Source organism: Lytechinus pictus, chromosome 16 (assembly GCF_037042905.1).
Source record: "Lytechinus pictus isolate F3 Inbred chromosome 16, Lp3.0, whole genome shotgun sequence".
Taxonomy (NCBI): domain Eukaryota; kingdom Metazoa; phylum Echinodermata; class Echinoidea; order Temnopleuroida; family Toxopneustidae; genus Lytechinus; species Lytechinus pictus.
Window position 1 is genome coordinate 8,723,146 of NC_087260.1, and position 12,744 is coordinate 8,735,889.

A 12,744-nucleotide genomic window follows, 5' to 3' on the forward strand; every position below is an offset into this window, starting at 1 on the left:
ACAAAATCAATCGCAAGTCCTAAATGCGCGCTGTTGATTGGTTGAAAATCAAGATGCACATGATTTTTAGAGTTGCGATTGATTGCAACTCTTTCTGCAACGGGCCCCTGGCCAGGTTCATTAACCATAATGCAATATTCTGAGCTGTGTAGTCTTATAATATAGGCCCACTTGAATGATAATATGTTAGTTTATTACCAAGTGCATTTACAGCACACTAATTATTTTAACAATTAGCAAAACAAATACTTTCGTCTCAAAATGTTATTAGTATCTCTGTATGAATAAAATTATAGGCTAATTCATTTTCTGTATGATTGATTGATTGATTGATGTGTGTGCTCCGTGCATTCAAGGAATTAATCCTACCGGGTCCCATGTTTGACTCCCCAGGTTGAGTGCAGCATAGCACTCAACCCAGGTACCGGTAGGAAGTAATTCCTTAAAAAGCTGTATGCGCTATGAATGCCTAGCTTAGCCGGGTAATATAGGAGCGCCTTGAGCACCTAACAAGGTGGATATGTGCGCAATATAAATACCCTATATTATATTATTATTATATATTATAGTGTGGAAACAAGTTTATTACTAGAGGAAAACACGCAATGGGAATTGAACCCAAGACATTGTTTGAAAGACAAGAGTCAAAACCACTAGTCCATGACCCACGCACATGTATATACTAATATATTTGAAAAGCACAGAGAGGCTTTTTCACTTTGGTCCTCACCTTCTCATGATATTTTCAGCATACCTTATGTTAAATAAGCATTTGTATTTCAAATAACTCATTTTCTATAATGATACAAGTTACGCTACAAAGTAAATTTTATTGTTGTAGTTTGTTTTTATTATTAATACGTATCAACTTCAAACTTCAACGATTGTCATAATTCTATGTCTTTAATTTACAAGTGCACAATTCAATTGATTTCTAATTTGTTTGTTCATTATGTTATCAGTAATCTATTTTAGTAATCTTTGTATATAATGTTTATTTTTATTGTCATTAAAGATTTATGTCTTTGTTCGTTTGCACATCCCCATAGTAAAACAGCCTTGCAGCTGAATAGGGCTTATATCATGAATAAATGAATGAATGAATCAATCAATATATCATGTTTTGTAATTGATGTTCATTCTTATATTTGATTTTAATAAATGAATTTGAACTCAAACTATAAGTGGAATATTACTGTTGTTATGACAATGAGATATAAAGCTGACATGACTTACAGCTCTCATTCTGATGAGGCATTTATCCAGCCAGTTGCGTATCGTCTCCTTGGCGACTTCCTCTTCAATGTTATATTCCAATTCCTCTCTAGCCAAGAGTTCATCTAGCTGCAGTGATTTCCTGATGTCCACAGACCGGTAAGACAGCATACTGTCAAAACAAGGCAATTGAGATGCTAAATTGATCTACACTCGCTTTTCACACTTTTAATCTGTCTCATCTCGCATGGTCTAATCCAGAGTTTCCACCAGGAACAAGAACATTTCAGTAGTTTAAAAACTGAGATTCAGTAATTTGGTGAGGAAATCAGTATTTTCAAAGAAATGCAGAAGGACAACACATAAAAAAAGAACTATTGAAATCAGCATTTTGCAAGAAACGATCTTTTATTTGGAATGACAGCTCTTTATTAAAGAATGAAACAACCTTACACCATGTAAAACAGAGGACTTCCTTATCACAAGAGAGTTATGGCACAGATGTGTTTTTCCACTATCCGGAATATTCAGGTTTTTGATCGATATATTTTTAAAAGATTCTTTTTTTTAATTCTGTTTTGAAAGATCTTTTGAAATGCAAATTTTAAAATTTTCAAGACATTGGCCCGTATTCTGATAGCAGGTTTAACTTAAAATCAGGTTTAAAGTTGTGGTTTAAGTATGGATAGCCAATTGTTACATAAATCAGTACAGATATCATACTTCAGCTCATTTGACTCTCATATCATTCATAATTGTCTAGGAAGTATAAATAGATGATTGTCTTCACCATCGATGAATCAGGAAAGAGCACAGCAAACATAAGAAACATGTAACTGAAAAATTTTGATACTTTTGGCTTCCCATACTTAAACCACAACTTTAAACCTGAGTTTAATTTAGACCCGGCTTCAGAATACGGGCCACAAGGTTTAACCCTTTTAACAACAACATTCTAGTAACAAATACTGATTTTTTTTTTATAACAATTTGTACCATAGCTCTTCCGTGGAATGCAAGTATACAAACCTGAGGACATCGTGAAAGGTTACATCCTGCCCGTTTCTCATCTTCTCTATCTCACAGCACATGTGTTTGTACAGGAGGTGGTCCTTCTCCATGTCAACTTCAAGACGCCCTCGGAGCAGACGAAGCACAAACTTGACTCTGCTGACTGGAATCACCCCCTAGCGAGAGAAATCAATGAACATTGTTATAATGATAATAATAATAGGCAGCATTTACAGTTGCGCCCCAAAAGTTAGTGAACCCCACCACAAAATGCACTCCTTCATGCTGAGTTGCCTTCATGCTGACCTTTTGACCAATCCTTTGGCAAGATTCTCAGTATGCGGAATAGATGTCCATTCTATTTATCTATCTATCTATCTGCTTTTAGATGCTTGTTAACATCAGGAATTTCAATCTGAAAAGAAATCCAATTGTAACTATAGCGAATGGGAATCAAAATGATTTAGAATCTGTTTTAGGTCCCAAGAATTGATTGATCTCCATGTCTACTTGAAGACGCCCTCGGAGCAGACGAAGCACAAACTTGACCCGGCTGACTGGAATCACCCCCTAGGGAAAGAAATCAATGAGTATTGTTATAATAATAATATGCAAGATTTACAGTTGTGCCCCAAAAGTTAGTGAACCCCATCACAAAATGCACTCCTTCATGCTGAGCGTTGAATATAGACAATAACACTACGATTTTTGGTGGGCTAAGAGAAAAAAACTTTGTCGAATATAATATTTTATCACCTGACTTCACAATAAAATACCCAAAACATGGCCGAACTTGAACACTTTAAATATCCTAAGTTCATTTTCTGGTGGGGTTCACTAACTTTTGAGCAGCACTGTATATAGCACTCAATACAATGTTTCTAAGTGCTGCATACTATTACCCGGCTTTAGCATGGCTACCCTGATCAAATACTCGAGCATTCAAGGAATTTCTTGATACCAAGTACCCATTTATCACACCTGGATGGAGAGTGGCAAATGTAGATAAACGTAAATGTAGTATGCCGACGTGTGTGGTCAGCCAGTTGTTTTTTTCTCTTTAATTTCATTTAAATCCCTAAAAAATATTGAAATCTAAGGCCTTACCTTTCTATGTATATCGACCATATTCCATGTGATCTGAAAGTTCTTGATGTCTGCATAACTCAGCAATGCATCTTCTTCGTTTGAGTAGAACAGAGAAAAGTTCTCCATAATGATACCTGACAAGTATAAAGACAGAGCATCATTTGATTAAAATATGAAACTAGCAGTACTATACAAAAAAGTAAAAAATATTTAAGTTTAATATTTTTCTATTTATTACAATTTCTTTCCAATAAGATAGGAGCCTCATATATTATGCTTAATATAAACCTGTACAAAATAAATAAAACTCCACCCAAAATGAATTTTTTTTTTAACAATTTAGAATTTACTGGTTAGCAGGAATTCATGAAATACTATGCGCACAAAATAAAGTACATGACTACTAGCTTGTCCAATTACATATGAGAAACCAATATATGAATATTCTTGAAATGATTCATAAAATGTCTCTGCTTCTAGTTCATGTGGCAAGGTATAATTATCATGTAAATCATAATGGCTCCAGTAGTTCATGATGTGACGCTGTTTATAAGAAACGCAGGAATGGTACATGTGTAAGTGGGATACAAATTTGAGAAAAACAGGGAGTCAGATGTTGGAAGATGTTGATTGTGTTTTTTAGAAAACTCTTTGTAATTAATGCAAAGCTGGTAAATTTGTGGAAGCAATAACAGATTGTAAATCATTTTGATTCCCATTGGCTGAAATTAAAATAGGATTTTTGCAGGATGAAATTCCTGATGTTAGCTAGCATCTAAAAGCGGATAGATAGATAGATAGATTAGATTAGGATAGATAGATTAGATTAGATTAGAAAGATAGATAGATAGATAGATAAGATTAAGATAGATAGATAGATAGATTAGATAGATAGATAGATGGATAAACGTGGCAGATAGACATATGGATATACAGACGGATGGACAGACAGATAAATAGATAAAGAGATACATGTAGATATGGTACAGAAGACTCACCGACAAGTAGATTGATAACAATGTAAGCTATGAGGACATAGAAAGAACAAAAGTACACCATGGAAGCCTTGCTGTTGCCGCAGTCGGTCTCCCAGTAATTCTCCCCTTTCTTGCTGCAGAACGGCTCGCTGATCTGTGGGAGCAGAATCAATAAATTGTAGGAATTATTTGTTCTCAACAATAATTACCTCTTTATGTCCATGAAATGTTTACTCTCAATCACCAAGTTCACCATCACAATACCCGTTTTAAGGATTTGTTTCACTGGCCTGCTAGAACTAATAATGTAATGAAATCCGTACGACACGATTTCCCTGTAATTTGGAACTCGACCCCTAAAGACATAATTGAATGTAAGTCAGTTAATTCCTTTAAAAAAGATTGAAGCATTTTCTTTATCTGAAGTATGCGTAGTCATTTCTTAATTGTAAATTGTAATTTTTGTTCTTTTGTCTGTTGATATACTTTGTTCATATCATGTATATTTTATCTTGTCATTTCTTCACAATGTATTCTACATAATGTTTTGGGAACTGCGCATGTACAAGGCCTCCTGGGTTTTTTTTGTTTTTTTTTGCAGTTCCCCATTATTTTGTATATTTTTAATGGAAAATGAAATAAATGTGAATTGAATTGAATGTGGAAAATTGCGGAATTTTAGGGTCTATTCCTTTAATTTTAAAGGCTACAGCAAGCAATTATGCTGTTAAAAATACCTCTCATTACTCTGCATTACATAGAAAATTGATTTTCTAAACTTTCTTGCATGTTGTGTGGCAGATCTTGCGATTACATTAGAAAAGATAGTCATTCCAAAGCATCCGATTTTGGAATTTCGCCCTCATGACAGCCCAAATCGCCCACCAAGTGAACCCCAATCACTTCCTACATTGAATCAATATATTCATGCATCAAGTAAATATCTCACAAAGAAAATTTTTTTTTTTTCTTTTCCATCATCATCAATTTCTCTCGTTATCAAATCATATACTTTTATCTTTTTCAATTTCCAGCAGTCGTTAATGTGTCAGTGAACAAAATTTGCGAATATCGTAAAGTGGGGAATAACAAGGTTACTACAAATCTAGGTTATCACATTACAAACAAGTACATAAAAGTACATATGCGCATATAAAGCTGCATATTTTAAGATCATCATAAGAACAACAGGTTACATGTGCTGCTTGCTAACAAATTAATTTACTTATTTTTGTCTCGCCTGCGTAGCGGAGCGAGACATAGGTATCACTATTTCCGGTGTCGGCGTCGTCGTCGTCAACAATTGTGTTGTACACCCAATAACTTTCTATAGCTTCGAGGTGGGATCACCAAATTCATACCAGAGGTCCATCTCCTGAAGGCACAGGTCAAGTTCGAATATGAGTCGAATTTGAATAAGGTCAAAAGTCAATGAACTTTCCATGACTGGCACTGTGCTGTGTTGTACACATAATAACTTTGTACACCCAATAACTTTCTAAAGCTTTGAGGTGGGATCACCAAATTCATACCAGATGTCCATCTCCTGAAGGCACAGGTCAAGTTCGAATATGAGTCGAATTTGAATAAGCTCAAAGGTCAAAGGTCAATGAACTTTCCATGACTGGCACTGTGCTGTGTTGTACACATAATAACTTTCTATATCTTCGAGGTGGGATCACCAAATTCATACCAGCGGTCCATCTCCTGAAGGCACAGGTCAAGTTTGAATATAAGTCGAATTCGAATAAGGTCAAAGGTCAATGAACTTTCCATGACTGGCACTGTGCTGTGTTGTACACACAATAACTCTCTATAGCTTCGAGGTGAGATCGCCAAATTCATAACAGAGGTCCATCTCTTGAAGGTGCAGGTCAAGTTCAAATGTGAGCCAAATTTGAATAAGGTCAAAGGTCAATGAACTTTCCATGACTGGCTCTGTGCTGTGCTGTACACACAATAACTTTCTATATCTTCGAGTTAGGATTGCCAAATTCATACAAGAGGTCCATCTTTTGAAGGTGCAGGTCAAGTTCAAATGTGAGTTGAATTTGATTAAGGTCAAAGGTCAATGAACTTTCCATGACTGGCACTGTGCTGTGTTGTACACATAATAACTTTTTATATCTTCGAGGTAGGATTGCCAAATTCAAACAAGAGGTCCATCTCTTGAAGGTGCAGGTCAAGTTCAAATGTGAGTTGAATTTGATTAAGGTCAAAGGTCAATAAACTTTCCATGACTGGCACTGCTGTGTTGTACACACAATAACTTTCTATAGCTTCGAGGTGGGATCGCCAAACTCGTAACAGAGGTCCTCTAAGTCATATAGCATACATGTAGTTTTGACATGCAGTCTCTTCATGACTGCAATATGCAGGCGAGACAACGCTTGGCGTTTGCCTTGTTACTTGTAAGCATTGTAAACAACAACAAAAATCAAGAAAGAAACATTTTTGGCTTCCCAAATTTTTAGCACAGAGCTTTTTAACCATGACCTAATTTCTTGAACATAAATTCGGTGGATTCACAATACGGTGCCCCTCCTATCGGTTGAAGCGGACAGGCCGAATTCGACACGGCCGGCATGCATAAAATTATGCTGATTACCAGGGTCAAATAGACGGGAGAGAAATTTGCTGAGTATTTCTTTGCGAAAAATTAGACCATTTTCAGTGAATTCTTCCTCTGCTTTTGCCATGTTGTTTTCATTTTTGAAACATCACAGTCACTCACATTACAGTGCACTTAGCACTGTGCGCTGCCTGCACCTGCGCGAGATTGACCCCTAAGTTGGAAATCGGCCCGTCTGCTGCAACCAACAGATGGCGCACCGTATTGTGAATTCACCGCAATGCTTGAATGAAAGACAAAGAGGTTCGGCCTACCATACAGTCATGCATGATCTTATTCCAGTCTTCACCAGTAACAATCCTGAATAGTGTGGCCATCGCGTTGGGGGCGCTCTCAAAGTTAGCGTGTCTGAAAGCAAGATATAGAAATGATTCATAGAAGAAAAGAAAAAAAAACAGCATTAAACAGTAATTTGGAGGGTTTATTTTCCGATTCGTCTAATGCCAATTCGTCCAATTGCCAACTCATCTACTATCATTTGGTCTACCATCAGTTCGTCCACTATCCACATGGTCTAATTGCCTATTCATCCACTCACCATTTCATCTAATAACCAGCTGGTCCAAAAGCCATGTAGTCCATATACCATTTGGTCTAATTGGACTAAGTGTTAATTGTGCAAAATGAATGAGAATTAAATGGAAATTAGACCAACTGGTTATAAGATAAAATGGTCATAGACGAAATGGTAATTAGACGAAGTGATGATTGGACCAAATGGTTATTGGACCAAATGGTTGTTAGACGAAATGTTGAGTGGACGAGTTGGCAATTTACCATTTGGAGCACACCATCAATCTGGTAAATCATTCCATAGGAGTGTGGTGTAGCGACTCTCAGCTCATGATCAAATGGTTGTATGTTTAAATCCCACCCCAGCCTGGTGTCCTTTGTGGGAAGGCATCAATCCACACTTTGCCACTCTCCACCAAGGTGTTAAATGGGTACCCGCTAGGATGCGAAAGCCTATGTAGTAGGCCTAGCAATTGAGTCTGGGAACTCTTGTTGGAATGCTCCCCAGCGAGAGGAGAAAGTGCATTGACTGGAAAAATACCGGTGTTGATTTAACACCAGCTTGAAATCTATATAGGAAAACACCAGGTGTTCAAATAGCACCACTTTGGCTTTAGGCTAACACCAGATAGACATTTAAACAACACTAATCAGAGTTAAACCAATATCAGTTTGATTCTTAACTGGTGTTATTTTCAACACTTCCCTGGTGTTTTCCGATAAACATTAGATAATGGGCTGGTGTTAAATCAACACCGGTGTTTATGCAGTGTACATTGTGTGTTGGCATGCCAGAATCCGATTACCTCATTTACCTGGGTAATAATATATCTCTAAAACACTAGGAGACGTTGTTCCAATGTATTAAGCGCTATATAAAAATGAATTATTAATATCATTCTCAGGCATAGATGGGTATAAGAAGATAAGGTAAAAGGTAAAGATCTGCACAATGGCTTTTCTTACCCCAATACAATACAACTATTATCTTTAATTTTTCATGGACTATCATTGTGCAATAAGAGCTCTTCTGCATTTATTATTATTATTATTTTAGCAATCAAATTGGTAAAATGTAATACAACACATAACAGAGTATAGATTGAGCACCCACTTGACGGCCAGGGTCAAATATAGTTAACTCAATAACTGTAATCAGTAAAGACCGTTTATCCCTATCCAGTGGGTGCTTACATAAAAGCAGATATAAGAGTGAGTATGAACAAAAAAGCTTAACACTGGGTGACTCCTTGCCAGATTTCAAGTTGTTCAACCTCAGGGGGTGTTTCTCAAAGATTTTAATAATAATAATAATAAGTACTTCTTATTAAGCACTTTTTTTTTTCGAAAGTTACAAAGCGCTGTACAAATGACAAAACAAATACAATCAGTAACAAGTGGAATGCCTCTGGCCGTCTCACCTGCATCACGCGATTCAATATAGCAGCAGTGCTGATTTTGAAAACTACTATAACTCGCACAAGATGTTCAGTGATACTTGGTTACTCGTATTTCCACGTTTTATGAATTAGACCAATACACTTATAGAGATATGATGGCAATTCAACAAATACCCCCAACGTGGCCAAAGTTCTTTGACCTTACATGACCTTTGACCTTGTTCATGTGACCTGAAACTCGCACAGGATGTTCAGTGATACTTGATTACTCTTATGTCCAAGTTTTATGAACTAGACCAACACACTTTCAAATTTATGGCTGTAATTCAACAAATACCCCAATTTGGCCAAAGTTCATTGACCCTAAATGACCTTTGACCTTGATCATGTGACCTGAAACTTGCACAGGATGTTCAGTAATACTTGATTACTATTATGTCCAAGTTTCATGAATCAGATCCATGAACTTTCAAAGTTATGATGGTAATTCAACAGATACCCCCAATTCGGCCAAAGTTCATTGACCCTAAATGACCTTTGACCTTGGTCATGTGTCGTGAAACTCATGCAGGATGTTCAGTGATACTTGATTAACCTTATGTATAAGTTTCATGAACTAGGTCCATATATTTTCTAATTTATGATGACATTTCAAAAACTTAACCTTAGGTTAAGATTTTGATGTTGATTCCCCCAACATGGTCTAAGTTCATTGACCCTAAATGACCTTTGACCTTGGTCATGTGACATGAAACTCAGGCAGGATGTTCAGTAATACTTGATTAACCTTATGGCCAAGTTTCATGAACTAGGTCCATATACTTTCTAAGTTATGCTGTCATTTCAAAAACTTAACCTCAGGTTAAGATTTGGTGTTGACGCCGCCGCCGCCGTCGCCGTCGCCGCCGCCGTCGGAAAAGCGGCGCCTATAGTCTCACTCTGCTATGCAGGTGAGACAAAAACTTAAAACAAAACTACACAAAATGAAACATTACTTGCAATATATCAAAACAAATGAGATTTAGGCATCTTCTTAAACACATCAATAGAAGGACATTGTCTAAGTTTACGTGGTAATCTATTCCAATATTTTGGGGCAAACACAGAAAATGAACTATCACCTACTGATTTGAATGTCCCGGGGATGTGAAGAGGGATATGTGATGATGACCGAGTGATGATGTTTAGTGTCAGTAAAATCAGAGGAATACATTACTTGGAGATTACTCACCTGCCTAGATGCTCTCCGTACTTGACCTTGCCAAACAGAACAACACCCAGGAATGCATAGAAGGTGATCAACAGGAACAGGCCGACAATGATGAAGAAAGATTTCACACAGGACACCACGATGGTCATCATCAGCATCTTCAGAGTTGGCTATAAACATGAACAATTCAATGACCTCATATAATTTTTTTTTAAATCATGCATAACATTACATGGCTACATAAAGAGATGTGATTATAAGTTTGTATGTTGCATATCATGTGCGCGTCAGTACTAGTTCCGTGACATTTGCTCCGGCGACAACTGCTCCGATGGGAAATCTGCACGTTAAGCTAAACATAAACCTTAACCTCCAAAACTAAATAAACCCTAATCTTTATATTGACATTATTCTGAACGAAAAGCTCTCTTACAATCATAACTCTAATACTATGCCCTCTGAGACATTGAGACTGGAGCAATTGTCGCAGGAGCAAATGTAGTGCCACCTCAGCACTAAGCATGACTTAAGTTACACTTAACTCTTTGTGAACCTCCCCCCCCCCCTCTCCGGTTCACCTTGTAAGTGATAGTTCATCCTTTAACATTTACCATCCACAATAAAACAAGGTAAAGAAAGTGAGCACTTGGTCAGATTCATTAATGTTCAGAGAGCAAAAGTTGTTGCCACTGAAGCTGAAATCCCACAAAAGAGATGCCAACCTAGAAAAAAAAAGTATATTGAGGAATGACATACAGGATTTTGGGGGCCAAAACATTATTTTAAACTTTTCTGTCACAGACGAGTATATATTATGATTTGGGATTTTAAAAAAAGGAGGATTTTACATGAACCTTGTATGTATTTTCATATCTCTTTTCTAAATCTGTTAGAAAAGGGAACATTTGGCATCACTGCCCACCGTACGTTGATGGACATTATGACAATATGGACAGGTAGAAAATATACTCACATGTTTCCCAGTGATAGTAAAGAATCGGAAGAGAACTGTTGCTGCTCCAAATGCAAAGCTCATATTGTTCTACAAAGAAAATTATGAAATGGGGATAAGAATACATTTTGCTCCTTGACATTTTGATGGTAACATCGTCATGTAGACTTCTAATAAACTGCATTGGATACTTTTCACATAGCACAAATTGAATGATGATAATAATAATAAGTATTTCTAATACGCACTTTCTAATGATTCGTTTCTCAAGGCACTACATATAAAATAAACAAAAACATTGGAAATATTCAAAATCCCATCAACAGCTTCATCATCATCGTCAGCAGCAGCAGCATCATCATCATCACCATCATCATCACCAATCATTATCATCATTATCATCATTATCATCATTATCATCATCATCATCACCATCATCTTCACCATCATCATCATCACCAACATCATCACCATCATCATCATCATCCTCACCATCATCACCATCTTCATCATCATCACCGTCACTAACATCATCACCATAACCACCACTATCATCATTATCATAATCACCATCAACATCATCACCACCATCACCACTATCATCACCACCATCATCATTGCCATCATCACGCTATACTCACCATATTAGTGAAGTGCAAAATGAGCCATACCACGCCCATCAACGTCACCACCAGATCGTATCTATTCCGTCTGCTGTGCCAATATCCGATGGGACTCAGGGAGATGCATTTCAAGATGACTTCAAGAACAAACATCAGAGTGAGGACCACCGAGATGTAGGCCAGTACCATCGCTGTCCTTGTATCCTCCCACTGTGTGATGGGGTAAAAGAAATCTTCACCGCTTTGAACAATAGTGAGTTTTTCAACTGCTACATGGACAGATTCTTCAACATATTATATCTCTTGAAAATGCCCGTCAAATCACAATGAACAGCTGAGAGGTCTTTGTCGAAAATGTGAAAATAGGTGAACTGGGACAGTTGATCTTCGTAAAATTCTGAGTTGACGAATTGCAAATATGTCATTTGTCCAGAGGAATGGAGGACACTGCTCTGTTGATTCACCAATTTTCAACAAAGACCATTTTGTCATTTAACAATAGACTCTCTATGTTCCAGAAAGCGTCTGCGTAGTGCTTGCAAAAACTCCCTAATGAATGTGAAATGGAACTTCAATGATAAAGGTAACCATAATAAAGGTTTTCCCATCAAATTTCATATGTTGCATTTATATTAATGAATGAGTGTCCAAGTTCCAACAATATTTGTCAAAGTTGCTCCTAATTGAATGATTACATTGTTAAATTGGATGCAACTTTGATGAAATTTGATGGGAAAACCTATAAAAGAAATAATAATGATAATGGGGAAAAACATTCTCTTGAAATGAAGAAGAATCCCAACAAACACAAGAGGCATCAAAGTGTAAAAAAAAAAAATCCTGACTCTTTTAGCTTCCCATAATTTCAGTCCAGAAATGTGGGGTGTCAAAAGAAACTTGCAATTGATCGCAAATCAATTTTTGGTCATAAATCAATCATAAGTCTGGCAGATGATAGCAAAATTGCAAATGATTGTAGGTCTACTTCTTGTAAAAGAAACTACACATCGATTTACTGTAATTACAAGTGATACATCAATTGTAATTTTGCAACATCAATATGTGATTGACTGCAAATATTTTCTTTCAACACCCCTCCCCCCCTAGGGTAGACTGAGGTTA

At 36.8% G+C, this 12,744-nt stretch overlaps 1 protein-coding gene across 2 annotated transcripts in view; it reads right to left on the reverse strand.

The window, feature by feature from the left end:
* LOC129279168 (sodium leak channel NALCN-like) overlaps nt 1-12,744 on the reverse strand; it is a 62,910-nt gene that overhangs the window by 4,482 nt on the left and 45,684 nt on the right. For both annotated transcript variants that reach the window (XM_064111042.1, XM_064111041.1), the window contains exons 29-36: nt 11,641-11,832; nt 11,021-11,089; nt 10,069-10,217; nt 7,179-7,272; nt 4,314-4,446; nt 3,334-3,449; nt 2,245-2,402; nt 1,237-1,387 (exon numbers count right to left, since the gene is read on the reverse strand). In XM_064111042.1, coding sequence (XP_063967112.1) covers nt 1,237-1,387; nt 2,245-2,402; nt 3,334-3,449; nt 4,314-4,446; nt 7,179-7,272; nt 10,069-10,217; nt 11,021-11,089; nt 11,641-11,832 — 1,062 coding nt within the window. The remainder of the gene's footprint in view (nt 1-1,236; nt 1,388-2,244; nt 2,403-3,333; nt 3,450-4,313; nt 4,447-7,178; nt 7,273-10,068; nt 10,218-11,020; nt 11,090-11,640; nt 11,833-12,744) is intronic.